This window comes from Doryrhamphus excisus, chromosome 3 (assembly GCF_030265055.1).
Source record: "Doryrhamphus excisus isolate RoL2022-K1 chromosome 3, RoL_Dexc_1.0, whole genome shotgun sequence".
NCBI classification, from domain to species: domain Eukaryota; kingdom Metazoa; phylum Chordata; class Actinopteri; order Syngnathiformes; family Syngnathidae; genus Doryrhamphus; species Doryrhamphus excisus.
Window position 1 is genome coordinate 15,004,488 of NC_080468.1, and position 17,969 is coordinate 15,022,456.

Consider the following 17,969-nt stretch of genomic DNA (forward strand, 5'->3'; position numbering starts at 1 on the left):
GCTGTATGTGTGTATGGCTGTATGTGTGTATGTATGTATGGCTGTATGTATGTATGTATGTATGTATGTATGTATGTATGTATGTATGTATGTACATGTATGTATGTACATGTATGTATGTATGTATGTACATGTATGTATGTACATGTATGTGTGTATGTATGTATGTATGTATGTATGTATGTATGTATGTATGTATGTATGTATGTATGTATGTATGTATGTATGTATGTATGTATGTATGTATGTATGTATGTATGTATGTATGTATGTATGTATGTATGTATGTATGTATGTATGCATGGCTGTATGTATGGCTGTATGTATGTATGTATGTGTGTGTATATATGTAAGTATATACATAGATATTATTATCTATTGGGTTGTAGTCAGGATTCTTTGCAGAACATTCAAGTCCATCCACACCAAACTGGCTCATCTAGCTTTTGCACAACCACGTTATTAGAACAGGCACCAAGTTCTCCTCCATCTATCCATGGTCTTCCACTTATCTGGTGTTGGGTTGCACAGACCTTTCTTTCCACGGATACTTCATCCAGGTCCTTACAGGAGATACTGAGGCGTTCCCAGGCCAGTTCAGAGACAACAAGACTACCATACAGGTCTTGGATTGAAGCAGGGTAACTGGACTCATCTTGTTTGTTGAATATGTTTTACCTTTCATCCAAAAGGCTTCTTCAGGTCTAAAATTTTGTGAATTTAGCGTTTCCCTATTTGTGGTTGGTGAATGACTGCCCTGCATATCAATATATAACTGTCTGGATCTTTGAGGTTGGTGAATGACTGCCCTGCATACCAATATGTCACTGTCTGGATCTTTGAGGTTGGTGAATGACTGCCCTGCATACCAATATGTCACTGTCTGGATCTTTGAGGTTGGCGAATGACTGCCTTGCATATCAATATATCACTGTCTGGATCTTTGAGGTTGTTGAATGACTGCCCTGCATACCAATATGTCACTGTCTGGATCTTTGAGGTTGTTGAATGACTGCCCTGCATACCATTATGTCACTGTCTGGATCTTTTAGGTTGGTGAATGACTGCCCTGCATACCAATATATCACTATCTGGATCTTTGATGTTGTTGAATGACTGCCCTGCATACCAATATGTCACTGTCTGGATCTTTGAGGTTGATGAATGACTGCCCTGCATATCAATATATCACTGTCTGGATCTTTGAGGTTGGTGAATGACTGCCCTGCATACCATTATGTCACTGTCTGGATCTTTTAGGTTGGTGAATGACTGCCCTGCATACCAATATATCACTATCTGGATCTTTGATGTTGTTGAATGACTGCCCTGCATACCAATATGTCACTGTCTGGATCCTTGAGGTTGATGAATGACTGCCCTGCATATCAATATATCACTGTCTGGATCTTTGAGGTTGGTGAATGACTGCCCTGCATATCAATATGTCACTGTCTGGATCTTTGAGGTTGGTGAATGACTGCCCTGCATGCCAATATGTCACTGTCTGGATCTTTGAGGTTGGTGAATGACTGCCCTGCATATCAATATGTCACTGTCTGGATCTTTGAGGTTGGTGAATGACTGCCCCGCATATCAATATGTCACTGTCTGGATCTTTGAGGGACGGATGACGAAAAGTGATAGAAGGACCGGTCTTCCTATACCTCCCAGTCCAGAATTTGGACATTGTCACTTCTTTTTTGAGATTTTTGAGTTTTCTTCTTGGGGTTCTGTCCTGAACCAGCTGACAGTGTTGGTGGGTTTAGGTTTGTTGAGCCCCCTCCAGGGGACACACCACCAGGGACACAGTAGGGAAACTCTACAACTCAAATCAGAGAACTGAAAAAGCCTTAAGGTGGAATCTCCAACAATCAGGAGACTATCTGAGTATGGAGCCTGTGTAAGTGTAAGTCATATCATCATATTGTAGAAGACAAATACAACAATAGATGAACTTACCACTGGAGGATGACGGAAGACAATGAAAGAAGGACTGGGTAAATTAAAAAATGGACACATGGGTTGAATGGATCGGGGCTAGCGGGACAGCCAAAGGAGAGAATGATGAATATTTACCAACTAAAACTTTACTTTTTTTCTTTCTTTATCGTTGCCAATTGTGACTATTAAATGGATGTTTTGTTTTTCTAACTTCATTTGAAGAGTCAGGCTTGATGAGCTTTTCAAGCGATGCCAATGTTACAGTCTGTGACGCCATCATTTAGTGCCGAGAACTTGAAAACACAGTTTTATACTGGCCTCCTATTTGATACTGTTCCATGCAAAGTACAGGTGGTCCTCGGTTTATGGCGTTCCGGGTTATGACCTTTCTTGGTTACGAACAAGCTTAAAAATGAACATTATAAAAAGTTCAGATACTATGGCAGCCATCATCAAGGAGATACCAAGGAGGTCTCCTTCCAGACTAGCCCGGGACCATATTTTAAGAAGGTCAAAAGGACTGAGAACCACAGGGGTGAAAGCAGGGAGTTCATTCATTCATTTTGCGGGGGGTGCTGGAGCCTATCCCAGCTGTCTTTGGGCGAGAGGCGGGGTACACACTGGACTGGTGGCCAGCCAATCACAGGGCACATATAGACAAACAACCATTCACACTCACATTCATACCTATGGACAATTTGGAGTCGCTAATTAACCTAGCATGTTTTTGGAATGTGGGAGGAAACCGGAGTACCTGGAAAAAAACCCACACATGCACGGGGAAACTCCACATGCAAACTCCGCACAGAGATGGCCGAGGTTGGAATTGAACCCTGGTCTCCTAGCTGTGAGGTCTGCGCACTAACCACTAGACCGCCGTGCAATGATTGTTGACCGTTGTAATGATGTTGGAAAAATTCCGACTTTTTTAACCCGAGGACCAACGTGTACATGAGTGATCATGTGTGTCAGTGTAACAGCAAAGATGGAAGAATTCAGTGAATGACACAAAGGTAAGATAGATGGACAGAATGTATATATATATAAATATATATATATGTAGAAATAAATAAGGATTACTTTGTCATTCTTTGCTCGGCGTGATTTTGATTCCACACAAGGAATTCTGGGTCGTACCTATCGAGGTAGAGAGAAACAAGAGAGAGGAATATTGTTGGCCGTTGTTGTTAATAGTGATGATTAAATACGCTGAAATGTGGAGTGACTAGACTCGTCTTTCTCTCAGCATTTGGTTATCAGGCACAAAGGGTGGGGGGGGGGGGTGGCGTATATATATATATATGCACACAGAGCAGGCGGTGAGTGGGGTGGAGGGGGGTAAACACAGGGCGTGATGGCATGTTATGGCTGCTTTGATTGCAGAATGAGCTTAGCGTAGACTGCGATTTAAAAAAAAACAAAAAATATATATATATTTTATACATCTATTGTTACATTTTATGCAAAAATAAGGCATGCACCGCCGTTCTAGCCTAGCCTGGAGATGTTCCGTGTCAGTGGATACATGTGCTCGCTGGGAGCTACACACAATGATGCTGAACAAACAATATGGGTGTTGAGTTCATGTGCAGTTGAGCCCAAGGAAACAACATACTTTGGATGCTAGCTGGAGGAAAGAGCGACACCTCTACTGTTTTTTTAAAAAAAAAAAAACAAAACAAAAAAAAACATAGTCATGGGGATCTGGGATGACATTTTACAACTTGGCGCTTTTTAGTCGACAGAAGTCGACAGGAAGTTGGACTCTCAATGCTCTTTTCCTCATTTACCGCCTGCCAACTACAACCCTTGCCGTTGCAATGATGTGTGCGCATGTGATGCGTTCAGGTGATTTCCAATGTCAAAGCAAACTAGAAAAGGACAGTGAAAGATGCGGCGTGCATCATACTAAAGCCCAGATTTAAACTCTTGTATATCAAAATACAGTGACCCCCGCATAGCCGCCAAAATATTAATCAATGATGTTGATTAGTAGAAGACCCATCCCATTTGCCAATCCCAAAGCTATACTGTACATGTAAAACAATACAATTTTAGACTGATACATAACCCGCAAGGCATGCCGGGAAGCCTCCATGCACAATTCTCAAACAGAAAGTTACCCAGCATGCCTTGCGGGGTACATATGAGTATAAAAATAGTATTGCTTTGCATTCAAATGAGTGTGTCGGTGTTTGTTTTGTGAAGCGGTTACATTTTGAGTCCTTTTTGAGTACATTTTGAGAGCGGGGGTGTCCAACGAGGCACGCGGCATATTAAAAAAAAATATTCAAAAATAATAATGAAATAACAAGAAAAGCAAAAATTTTAAAATTTTGTAATTTTCCAAGAATAAAGCCAAAAATAATACCAGAAAAAGTTGTAATCTAATGAGAAAAAAATCTTAATTTTATGATAATAATGTTTTAATATTATGAAAAAATATAAATATACTTTCACCAAAATTCTGTGTTTATTTATTATTTTTATTTAATTTATTTAGTTATTTATTTTTTAAGCTGCTAAAATTAAGTTATTTTTTCCCCCTCTTTCTATTCCAACATTATTGTCATAAAATTAGCCAAAAATTATATTCGGAAAAAAGTTATAATGTTACGAGTCAATGTATCATGGGAAGCCGTGAAGAACATTTACAAGAAAAAAGCTGAAATCGATGTAAAATAAAAAATTAACAACAACAAAAAAAAGCCTGCAGAAATAAAAAAAATAGATAATTTTGAGAGAATTAAGTATATGTTAAAAATATTGAAAGAAACATGTCAGATAATTAGGAGAAAAAGTCTCATATTATGACAAAAAATTTTAAAAAATTCCAAATATTTTGAAAAGTAAAAAAAAATACTAACTTCATACTAACAATGGACTTTTTCACTGATGTGATGAGTTGCAATTTTAGCATTTTTCACGAAAAACACAGGACACCCCCGCGTTAAAGTCAAAACTGACATTTCCATGGGCGCCTGAATTATTCGCGGCATGGCGGGGATCAAGTGTACAGTATGTTGAGATGCTTCTGAAATGTAATTCATCTATTGACTAGCAAGGCATCGTCTCACACTCCTGACAAGCCGGCTGGATTTACACTAGCGTTCTAAATGCGAGGCCTGAAGATGAAGAAGTTGAACCCCCTTTTATTAATACAAAAATATTCATATTTAAGCAAATTTTATGCATTTTTTGCCAAAATGAAGCAATTTCAAGCATAAAGATGGCTAACTTAAATAAAATACAAATATAAGGCATTCACAGACGACACAATAATATGTAATATCCTGTGCTGGTCACTAGGTGTCAGTAACGTTACTGTTGTGATACACAAGCATCAGAACAACAGGCATTTATTTTTATTTTTTTGCAGGTTTGAATAATCTCACCACAAGCACAATAATCCTGAACACGGCCTACTGTTCCCGCCATAACCCGCAGCAAGATAAACTGCAACGCTTGAGCCCGGCCATCACTTCCTGCCCCGAAACTGCCCAGCACGGGGAAAAATTTACAGCAACACAAACGAGCACAAGTATTGTTTGTGTTTTTTTTTCCCTATGTGTACTATATTGAGTGATAAAACGGTAATGGTGACTATAGGGGTGTTATTTCATGTCGAGAGGGCTCAAATTATGTTATAAACTGTCTAAAACGAGGGATTAATGCAATTTTTCCAACTTTGTGGATTATTTTGAGTCTTACTTATTTTTATTATTTTTTTTCTTTTTTTCCCTCTTTTTTGTGGATTATTATGAGTCTTATTTATTTTTTATAATTTTTTTCTTTTTTTTCCTTTTTTTGTAGATTATTTTGAGTCTTATTTATTTGTATTAATTTTTTTCTTTTTTTTTCCTCTTTTTTTGTGGATTATTTTGAGTCTTATTTATTTTTATTAATTTTTTTCTTTTTTTCCTCTTTTTTTGTGGATTATTTTGAGTCATGTTTATTTGTATAATTTTTTTTTCTTTTATTCCCCTCTTTTTTTGTGGATTATTTTGAGTCTTATTTATTTTTACTAATTTTTTTCTTTTTTCCCTCTTTTTTTGTGAATTATTTTGAGTCTTATTTATTTTTATAATTTTTTTTCTTTTTTCCTCTTTTTTGTGGATTATTTTGAGTCTTATTTATTTGTATTATTTTTTTTCTTTTTTTCCTCTTATTTTGTGGATTGTTTTGAGTCTTATTTATTTATTTTTTTTCTTTTTTTCCCTCTTTTTTTGTGGATTATTTTGAGTCTTATTTTTTTTCTTTTTTTTTCTTTTTTTCCCTTTTTTTGTGGATTATTTTGAGTCTTATTTATTTTTATTAATTTTTTCAAGTTTTTTTAAGTTTTTTTTTTTTTTTTTTTTAATTTAGAGCGCTCATATCGGGCCAAGCAAGGTGCTTACTGATACAAAGTGAAAACCTGCAGTGTAAATCCAGCCAATAACCTCCAGGATCCTGATAGTTTGTATAATTTGGTGAATCTGGACCTCAGTAAGTTCAGTGAGTGAGAGTGGAAAGGGAGTAAAACACAGTGCCTGATCCACAAGCCAGAGACCAAGTCAAGATACCACACCTTGGATCCTTCTGGATGCTGTCCACAGACGGAGACCTTCCCAGGGCCGCCTCCGGGGGAAGTGTGGGGCCCGACTTGCTGTAAGGCGATTCGGTGGACGGGCAGAACTGCAAGGTGCGGTAAGGGTTGCCGTAATCAGGTCCGCCTCCCGTGGCGAAGCTGCCTCGCTGGAAGGTGGAAGCGGCGCTCTGGCTTCCCGTTCGCTGCAATGGGATTGGATCGACACCAGGGGAAGGCGGGGCTAAAGTGTAGGGACAGAGCAGATAGTTGAGGACCTCTTGGTACAACTGGTTCACCACTGGTGTGGTCAAAAAGGAGCAGCGTGGAAGAAGAGGAATCAGGTTGTAAACACGTCAACACCACAAATGGAAGAAAACAAAGTGGAAAGGGAAGAAGCAAAAACACAAAAAAATAAATGAATACGGTAGAAACCAGACGGGGGGAACTCAGACTCAAAAAAACTCACCAAAGGATTTAGTTTTTCATTTGTGTAAAAACTAAAATCACAAAAGAATATCAGAAAACATGCAAAAGTAAAGCTTACAAAAGACGTGCAGTAACACACGGCTATGGTGCATTCAAGGACCACCAAATACAGTGGGAAATCTCAACACCCGAGGAAAAAGCGTGATCAGTAAAGCATGGAGACGTAAAGGTATAAAAATGGCATCCGAGAACATGCAAACTCCACACAGAGATGGCCGAGAGTGGAATCGAACTCGGGTCTCCTAGCTGTGAGGTAACCACTCGACCACCGTACAGACGGCCCGGTACATTAAACTGCCAAATTTAAGCTGTTGTTTCCAAAAAGTTTTGACAGTCGCGGCTTCACAAACTTTTGCGTGCAGTAACACATGGCTATGGTGCATTCAAGGACCACCAAATACAGTGGGAAATGTCAACGCCCGAGGAAAAAGCATGATCAGTAAAGCATAGAGACATAAAGGTATAAAAATGGCGTTTGAGAACATGCAAACTCCACACAGAGATAGCCGAGAGTGGAATCGAACTTGGGTCTCCTAGCTGTGAGGTAACCACTCGACCGCCGTACACACTGCCCGGTACATTAAACTGCCGAATTTGAGCCGTTGTTTCCAAAAAGTTTTGACAGTCGCGGCTTCACAAACTTTTGCGTGCGGTAACACACGGCTATGGTGCATTCAAGGATCACCAAATACAGTGGGAAATGTCAACGCCCGAGGAAAAAGCGTGATCAGTAAAGCATAGAGACATAAAGGTGTAAAAATGGTGTTCAAGAACATGCAAACTCCACACAGAGATAGCCGAGAGTGGAATCGAACTCGGGTCTCCTAGCTGTGAGGTAACCACTCGTCCGCCGTACACACGGCCCGGTACATTAAACTGCCAAATTTGAGCCGTTGTTTCCAAAAAGTTTTGACAGTCACGGCTTCAAAAACTTTCGCGTGCGGTAACACACGGCTATGGTGCATTCAAGGACCACCAAATACAGTGGGGAATCTCAACGCCCGAGAAAAAAGCGTGATCAGTAAAGCATGGAGACGTAAAGGTATAAAAATGGCATCCGAGAACATGCAAACTCCACAAATGGCCGAGGGTGGAATTGAACCCTGGTCTCCTCGCTGTGAGGACTGCGTGCTAACCACTCGACCACCGTGCAGCCCACTTTAGTATGGAAATGTGACAAAAATGTACTTTAAACAAAAGAACAAAACAATAGTTCAGCACGTTGTAAAAAATAAAAAATAAAAAATAAAAAATAAAAAATAAAAAATAAAAAATAAAAAATAAAAAATAAAAAATAAAAAATAAAAAATAAAAAATAAAAAATAAAAAATAAAAAATAAAAAATAAAAAATAAAAAATAAAAAATAAAAAATAAAAAATAAAAAATGTTTTTTATTTGAATTCATCAAAGTCAACATCAGAGTAAAAGGTCCACTTTTGCACATTTTACTGTAAACATTTTTAAGACATGGTTGATTTGCCGTGATTTCAAAGCAGGGCATTCATTGAGATTAATAGTTAGCCTTCAAACTAATTATCTAGCAGACAGCAGTGTAGGGACAAATGGCCTGCACCGAGACCCCAATTAGATTTTCCTGACGATGTGATGGAACATCTCCACGGCAATAACACACCTTTAAAAGCTCCCGAGTGGGAATATGCCTGCAAAACTCTCTGTTGGATTTCTTTCATCGTCCTTCTGAACACCGCATGATGTTCTTTACTCCCAACGTTTAGACGCTTGACAGCATGATGCGGCTATTTATAGGTGGGTTTTGGTCTATTTTAACGTTTTTTTTCACGTGTGGTTCGAGCTTTTTTGATGCCGTTGATTGAACTGTCCGATAGTTGTGCTCTTAATCGAGGGTTGGAAAGGTACGATAAATCTTCGTATGGGTATCAAATGTCTTCGCATTCTCTGGGACTGAAACTTTCATAAACACACCTTTTTAATCAGGCTTTTAACTCATATTTTAAACTTTTTAAACGTTTTTTTTTTATCTTTTTAGTCCTATTTTATGCTCTTTTTTAATAAGGCTTTTAACTCATATTTTAAACTTTTTCAACGTTTTTATTGTTTTAGTCCTATTTTATGCTCTTAGTCTTTTTTAATCAGGCTTTTAACTCATATTTTAAACTTTTTAAACGTTTTTATCTTTTTAGTCCTATTTTATGCTCTTTTTTAATCAGGCTTTTAACTCATATTTTAAACTTTTTAAACGTTTTTATCTTTTTTGTCCTATTATAAGCTCTTTTTTAATCAGGATATTAACTCATATTTTAAACTTTTTAAACGTTTTTATCTTTTTAGTCCTATTTTATGCTCTTTTTTTAATCAGGCTTTTAACTCATATTTTAAACTTTTTAAATGTTTTTATCTTTTTAGTCCTATTTTATGCTCTTAGTCTTTTTTAATCAGGCTTTTGACTCATATTTTAAACTTTTTAAATGTTTTTATCTTTCTAGTCCTATTTTATGCTCTTTTTTAATCAGGCTTTTAACTCATATTTTAAACTTTTTAAATGTTTTTATCTTTTTAGTCCTATTTTATGCACTTAGTCTTTTTTTAATCAGGCTTTTAACTCATATTTTAAACTTTTTCAACATTTTTATCTTTTTATCAAATTGTCCATAGGTATGAATGTGAATGGTTGTTTGTCTATATGTGCCCTGTGATTGGCTGGCCACCAGTCCAGGGTGTACCTGATACATGTTTGTATCAGGTGCACCTTTCGAGTGTTAAGTTGCTATGTGATGGATTTAGTGCTGTTGGTAGTGACAACATCATAACTGTCACTGTACACTGGTATATTTGCACATTTACACATTTGGCACCTAGACCTCACAGCTAGGAGACCCCCCAAGTTCAATTCCATCCTCGACCATCTCTGTGTGGAGTTTGCATGCCATTAGATGCCTTGGCTAGATAACACGGCGTTTCAAGCCTAGTCAACGTTTCCCGACCTGCCAATCACGAATTTAAGCTCACCTTGTCCTCGCAGGTTGGGCTTGGTGTAGACTCTGTCTTCATAGATGGGGTCGATGTGATGCTCCGGAGACTGCAGAGGTCGCAGCTCCGAGCCGAGATGGCTATGCTGGCTGCTGTAGGAACCTCTGGAGCCTGTGAGACACAGCAGACAGGAAGTTGGCTATGTGAGGATTTGAAGGTAAGATAAAACACAATAATATATGGGGGTAATAATATATGTCAGTGGTGGCCTTTGGATGACTTTTCAGGTGTGTTCATGGTCAGTATTTATATATGCTCTATAAATGCTTTGAGATTTCCTTAACCCTCCTTTTTAAACGTTTTTATCTTTTTAGTCCTATTTTATGCTCTTAGTCTTTTTTAATCAGGCTTTTAACTCATATTTTAAACTTTAAACGTTTTTATCTTTTTAGTCCTATTTTATGCTCTTTTTTAATCAGGCTTTTAACTCATATTTTAAACTTTTTTAAACGTTTTTATCGTTTTAGTCCTATTTTATGCTCTTTTTTAATCAGGCTTTTAACTCACATTTTATGCTCTTAGTCTTTTTAACATAAGAGATGATACTAGAAAGCTAACACAAGAGGAAGGTTATAAACAATATAATATACAATATATATATATATATATATACTATATTATATTATAAAAAATATAATATACAATATATATATATATATATATATATATATATATATATATATATATACTATATTATATTATAAAAAATATAATATACAATATATCCCGCACTTGAGCTTGTTTTTGGTGTTTTGTTTCCTATCTACTCACCCCCCTTTTGCTAAGAAGACACAAAAAGCACATTCTCCAGGAAGACGTCTGATCATTCCCTCGTGTTTGGTTGCGTGCTGTTACCGTTTCCTGTTCCTGATCGGGTCTTCCTCGTTATCAGCGCCAGTCAGCGCTCTATGTGTCCTAGTTCTTGTTTTTTCTTGATTTGTTAGTGAATGTTTGCCTTGTTTGGTGTCACGACTTTGTGAGTCTTTGTGGATCGCCTCGCTGTTCCGTGCCTGCCAGCTAAGCTCGGGTACTTTTCCGACTCTTTGACTTTGGCTTTTTGAACATTTCTATGAATTTATTTGAACGTAGTATCTTTTAGGCCACAACTGACATGTTGATGAACCTGATGTACACGAATAAAAACAACACAATTAAACATCAATGTACATGCATGCAATTACACTCAAATTACACTCAAATGGGAATGGTGAATTTATATTTCATATATTTTTAAAATCAAATGTTGCTGTGACAATTTTGAAATAAGAAATAACTTCCGTCTTTTTGTTGAATTTGATGAAGATAAATCTAGCTTAGCAAAAACAGAACAGGGAGGGTCATCAAGTCGGACCACTATCTCAGTGAGTGTGCTAGTGGTTCGACTCCACGACCCATCTGTTCTTTTGGGGGCCTGTTTTCATCAAGTCGGACTACTATCTCAGTTGAGTGTGGTAGTGGTTCGACTCCACGACCCATGTGTTCTTTTGGGGGCCTGTTTTCATCAAGTCGGACCGCTATCTCAGTGAGTGTGCTAGTGGTTCGACTCCACGACCCATCTGTTCTTTTTGGGGCCTGTTTGCTAAGCTACTAGCTAACTTCCTGAAAGCTCTGAATAGGGATGCTTCCGACTTCGATACCAATCACAGCTCGGAGACCAGGGTTCAATTCCACACTCGACCATCTCTCTCCCTGTGCATGCGTGGGTTTTCTCCGGGTACTCCGGTTTCCTCCCACATTCCAAAAACATGCTAGCTTAATTAGCGACTCCAAATTGTCCATAGGTATGAATGTGAGTGTGAATGGTTGTTTGTCTATATGTGCCCTGTGATTGGCTGGCGACCAGTCCAGGGTGTGCCCCGCCTCTCGCCTCTTTTCTCGTAGAAAATGAATGAATGAAAACTATACCAAACATGATCTCTTCTTTTGTGCAGTGGCGTCATCACTTCTTTTTGCCTCTTGCATAAATAATACATCTAAAAACATATTTGGTGGCAAATTAGTTAAATAGAAATCTGTCACATGTTGGGCTTGGCGCCGCACACCGACCGTTTTTTGTGATCGGCAAAATCAATTTGACAGAAATCAACCGATATTGATCGGAGCATCCCTACTTCTGACCTTTTCCTGCAAGCTTCCCATTCACCAATCCCAACATTTGACACGTACACGGATGAAGAAAGGAATCGTAAAATCATCTTGACCTCTACCTGCCAGGCTACCCGGCCTTTTCAGGGTGGCGTTGGCGTACAGCTCGTGGGAAATCTTGTAGGTGTCTCCTCCGATGTGATGCAGCATACGCTTGGTGGGCGACAAGGTGGCGTAGCTACCCACTGCCGAGCTCAGCTGGTGGATGGGCGACGAGGTGAGGTTGCCTCCCGTCGAGGCTGCCACAGACAGCGGGGAGGACGACCCGCCGGCGCCCGACGCTACCATGTTGATGGGTGACGAGGTGCTGCGAGGAAAGTACAATCTCTTTTAATATCTTTAGCTAGCTGACCCAAGTTCAATTCCACCAAGTTCAATTCAACCCTCGGCCATCTCTGTGTGGAGTTTGCATGTTCTCCCCGTGAATGCGTGTTTTTTTTTTCCAGGTACTCCGGTTTCCTCCCACATTCCAAAAACATGCTAGCTTAATTATTCATTCATTCATTTTCTACCGCTTTTCCTCACGAGGGTCGCGGGGGGTGCTGGAGCCTATCCCAGCTGTCTTCGGTCGAGAGGCGGGGTACACCCTGGACTGGTGGCCAGCCAATCACAGGGCACATATAGACAAACAACCATTCACACTCACATTCATACCTATGGACAATTTGGAGTCGCTAATTAACCTAGCATGTTTTTTTTGGAATGTGGGAGGAAACCGGAGTACCCGGAGAAAACCGGGGAGAACATGATGACCAATGGTGGAATCGAACCTGGGTCTACTAGCTGTGAGGCATGCGCGCTAACCACTCATCCACCGTTCAGCCTCCATCAAAATCATTCATTCATTCATTTTATACCGCTTTTCCTCAAGAGGGTCGCGGGGGTGCTGGAGCCTATCCCAGCTGTCTTCGGTTGAGAGGCGGGGTACACCCTGGACTGGTGGCCAGCCAATCACAGGGCACATATAGACAAACAACCATTCACACTCACATTCATACCTATGGACAATTTGGAGTCGCTAATTAACCTAGCATGTTTTTGGAATGTGGGAGGAAACCGGAGTACCCGGAGAAAACCCACGCATGCACGGGGAGAACATGCAAACTCCACACAGAGATGGCCGAGGGCGGAATTGAACCCCGGTCTCCAAGCTGTGAGGTCTGCACGCTAACCACTCGACCACCGTGCAGCCACTAGGTTAATTAGCGACTCCAAATTGTCCATAGGTATGAATGTGAGTGTGAATGGTTGTTTGTCTATATGTGCCCTGTGATTGGCTGGCCAGGGTGTATCAGCTGGGATAGGCTCCAGCATGACCCTCGTGAGGATAAGCGGTAGAAAATTAATGAATGAATGACTGTCTGCCAGGCATGAGGGAGACTCTTTTAGGGTCAGTGCATCAAGGAAAAGGAAAGTGAAAGTGATTTAAAAATAAAAAATATAAAATACCTGGCGGTATCATACGGTATCATCACCGGTATCATACGTTATTATCTGCACCTAACAATGGAAGCGAAGGGAACCAACCTGTAGGACTTGGCCAGACGACTAGGGGACTGTTTAGGCGATGACACCCGCTGTAGTGTTGCGTAGCTGGGCATGTCGGAAGAGGCTGAACCCAGACGCTGGAGCTTGGTTGGAGATCCCACTGCCTGCAGAGGGGAGCTGACGCGCTGTAATAGAGAAGTTGTACTTCATGAAAAGGGAATGTCGCTAAGCTAAAATATTCATCTACCTGGTTGTAAGTCATTATAGTCGCAGGGATGAAACCCGAGTTGGGGACCACAAAGAGTAGAAGCTCAGCAAATTCACAGGAAATATGACATGAAATATGACTGTCATGAGCCCGGCCTTCTAAGCTGGTTCAGATGTCTTTTATTTTTCAAAAAGGAGAAATTAGTTTATTGAATATTTTAAAGGTCCTCCTGCAGCGGAGCTTAAAGCTGAGTGTGGGGGACGGACCCCGGGGTGCTTTGCTAATTCAGAAGATATGAAACCAAGTTATGGAAGCGAACCGTCATAAATGAAGCTTTTAAAATATTAGTTTTGACTGGGAAAAGATTGATCTAAGGGTGGCACGGTGGACAAGTGGTTAGCGCGCAGACCTCACAGCTAGGAGACGAGGGTTCAATTCCACCCTCGGGCATCTCTGTGTGGAGTTTGCATGTTCTCGTACGCCATTTTATGTCTACAGGCTTTACTGATCGCGCTTTTTCCTCAGGCGTTGAGATTTCCCACTGTATTTGGTGATCCTTGAATGCACCATAGCCGTGTGTTACTGCACGCAAAAGTTTGTGACTGTCAAAACCTTTTGGAAACAACGGCTCAAATTCGGCAGTTTAATATACCGGACCGTCTGTACGGTGGTCGAGTGGTTACCTCACAGCGAGGAGACTCAAGTTCGATTCCACCATTGGCCATCTCTGTGTGGAGTTTGCATGTTCTCTGACGCCATTTTTATACCTTTATGTCTCCATGCTTTACTGATCACCTCTCAGAGGTTAGATTCTTTCCGTTTGAGCAAATAACACGGATGGAATTGGAATATTTGGGTCCATCTATACGTGGCTATTGATTCACCGCCGTGAGACAGAGAGATGTACGTACCTGTGCAGGCAAGGTTGCACAGGAGTAGTACATGGATGGCGCAACAACCGCAGATCCACCATCGCTGGGCATGTGGAAGGCGCTTCCGTGGGCCTGCTGAGCATACGAGTCTCTCTGAGACTGAGACGGGGAGTCCGTCCCGACCAACTGGGCTGCTGCTCGACTGGATGTCACCTTTGAGAGGACGGCAGAAACAACGAGAACATGACGACGGGCGATCACAATGGAGGCAAATGAACCTCTTGATAAAATAAAATAAAATAAAATAAAATAAAATAAAATAAAATAAAATAAAATAAAATAAAATAAAATAAAATAAAATAAAATAAAATAAAATAAAATAAAATAAAATAACTTTGGAAATCAGCGATGGACATTTTTTTCCTCCTTTCTGATATGTTGCAGACATTTAGTGACCAGTGTTAGGCGGTCCTTGAACGCACCGTAGTTGTGTGCCGTGACACGCAAAACATATTCAACAAATGCACACTTTTTGCTGGAGACGCAATAAATTCAAGGCAAAACTGACAAAAACACTCAATGAACTCGATACATATCACCTCGTACTTCGGTACGTGACATGACATGACATGACATGACATGACATGACATGACATGACATGACATGACATGACATGACATGACATGACATGACATGACATGACATGACATGACATGACATGACATGACATGACATGACATGACATGAAATTAAATTAAATTAAATTAAATTAAATTAAATTAAATTAAATTAAAAAAACAATACAACCGTAAACTATATTAGGAAAGCAGGAAGTGAACAAATGTAACAGTTACTGATTGTAAAAGTGCCAGATGGAGGGGTAGGATTTAATAAGCTTTGCTTCTTCCTACTCCTTTTGGACATGTGGAACTGTGAACTGATTATGTGATGCATTCAAGTGTAATCTGATGCATGTTCAAATGAAATAAAACCATTACCATTACCAAATGTCGCCTTCACGTACCTGGTTATAGCTGTGAACAGCCCCGCCCATGTGTCCGCTCCGACCCGACACCACTTCCCCCAGCGCCAGAGCTTGGTTGCTGTGGTAACCGGCAGCTGCATAGGCATCCTGGTTGTTGAGCTGCAAAGCGCTATGAGAGAGAAGTCCTTGTCCTGAAGGGTAGAAAGAAAAGTGCACAACATGAAGACGTGAGGATCTTTCGACCTTTGAATAACTCCATCATCAATAAACATCACGCCGGCCGTGTGCGTTTATTCATTTCTCTCCTTTCAAGACAGAAGAGAAGGACGCTACGCAGCCGTGCAACTCAAGTGTCATGAGTTAAAAGAAACTCTTGATCATTGTCAGAATCCACTTTAAGACCCGGCTTATCTCCTGCCACGTCACTTTGACGTAAGTCTACTCGGAAGGTTATTTCTTTCAATAACAGGTACGTGGAGAAAAACACATTTCCGTAATGGAGATCAGGGCACGCACGGCCGTTCTGAATTTGGAGATTAAAAATGAAAAAGGAAAATTTGCATGCCTGTAAACCAATAAAAATAAATTTTTTGACAAAAAAAAAATCTGCAAGTGGCTGCACGTTGCACAAGTGGTTAGCGTGCAGGCCTCACAGCAAGAAGACCTGAGTTCAATTCCACCCTCGGCCATCTCTGTGTGGAGTTTGCATGTTCTCGGACGCCATTTTTATACCTTTATGTCTACATGCTTTACTGATTTTTCCTCGGGCGTTGAGATTTCCCACTGTATTTGGTGATCTTTGAATGCACCATAACTGCACGCAAAAGTTTGTGACTGTCAAAACTTTTTGGAAACAACGGCTCAAATTTGGCAGTTTAATGTACCGGGCCGTCTGTACAGTGGTCAAGTGGTTACCTCACAGCTAGGAGACCCGAGTTCGATTCCACCCTCGGCCATCTCTGTGTGGAGTTTGCATGTTCTTGAACACCATTTTTACACCTTTATGTCTCCATGTTTTACTGATTTTTCCTCAGGCGTTGAGATTTCCCACTGTATTTGGTGATCCTTGAATGCACCATAACTGCACGCAAAAGTTTTTGACTGTCAAAACCTTTTGGAAAAAATTGCTCAAATTTGGCAGTTTAATGTACCGGGCCGTCTGTACGGCGGAGAAGTGGTTACCTCACAGCTAGGAGACCCGAGTTCGATTCCACCCTTCGTCATCACTGTGTGGAGTTTGCATGTTCTCGGACGACATTTTTATACCTTTATGTCTCCATGCTTTACTAATTTTTCCTCGGGCGTTAAGATTTCCCACTGTATTTGGTGATCCTTGAATGCACCACAACTGCACGCAAAAGTTTTTGACTGTCAAAACCTTTTGGAAAAAATGGCTCAAATTTGGCAGTTTACTGTACCGGGCCGTCTGTACGCCGGTCGAGTGGTTAGATGGCAGACCTCACAGCTAGGAGACCCGAGTTCGATTCCACCCTCGGCCATCTCTGTATGGAGTTTGCATGTTCTCAAACGCCATTTTTATACCTTTATGTCTCCATGCTTTACTGATCGCGCTTTTTCCTCAGGCGTTGAGATTTCCTACTGTATTTGGTGATCCTTGAATGCACCATAGCCGTGTGTTACTGCATGCAAAAGTTTGTGAAGCCGCAACTGTCAAAACCTTTTGGAAACAACCGCTCAAATTTGGCAGTTTAATGTACCGGTGGGCGAGTGGTTACCTCACAGCTAGGAGACCCGAGTTCGATTCCACCCTCGGCCATCTCTGTGTGGAGTTTGCATGTTCTCGGACACCATTTTTATACCTTTATGTCTCCATGCTTTACTGATCACGCTTTTTCCTCGGGCGTTGAGATTTCCCACTGTATTTGGTGATCCTTGAATGCACCATAGCCGTGTGTTACTGCATGCAAAAGTGTGTGAAGCCGCGACTGTCAAAACCTTTTGGAAACAACGGCTCAAATTTGGCAGTTTAATGTACCGGGCCGTCTGTACGGCGGTCGAGTGGTTAGATGGCAGACCTCATAGCTAGGAGACCCAAGTTCGATTCCACCCTGGGCCATCTCTGTATGGAGTTTGCATGTTCTCGGACGCCATTTTTATACCATCATGTCTCTATGCTTTACTGATCACGCTTTTTTCTCGGGCGTTGAGATTTCCCACTGTATTTGGTGAACCTTGAATGCACCATAGCCGTATGTTACTGCACGTAAAAGTTTGTGAAGCCGTGACTGTCAAAACTTTGGGA

The 17,969-nt window shown here is 40.4% G+C and overlaps 1 protein-coding gene across 13 annotated transcripts in view; it reads right to left on the reverse strand.

The window, feature by feature from the left end:
- LOC131124985 (catenin delta-2-like) overlaps nt 1-17,969 on the reverse strand; it is a 141,891-nt gene that overhangs the window by 48,928 nt on the left and 74,994 nt on the right. For 5 of the 13 annotated variants that reach the window (XR_009128958.1, XM_058066036.1, XM_058066037.1 and 2 more), the window contains 7 exons: nt 15,746-15,897; nt 14,760-14,933; nt 13,680-13,825; nt 12,209-12,459; nt 9,987-10,118; nt 6,512-6,809; nt 3,025-3,081 (listed from right to left, as the gene is read on the reverse strand). Coding sequence is in view for 12 of the 13 variants with exons in the window: in XM_058066036.1 (XP_057922019.1) it covers nt 3,025-3,081; nt 6,512-6,809; nt 9,987-10,118; nt 12,209-12,459; nt 13,680-13,825; nt 14,760-14,933; nt 15,746-15,897 (1,210 nt within the window). In the remaining variant the exon portion in view is untranslated. The remainder of the gene's footprint in view (nt 1-3,024; nt 3,082-6,511; nt 6,810-9,986; nt 10,119-12,208; nt 12,460-13,679; nt 13,826-14,759; nt 14,934-15,745; nt 15,898-17,969) is intronic. The other 8 variants (XM_058066038.1, XM_058066028.1, XM_058066035.1 and 5 more) reach the window with 5 other exon arrangements.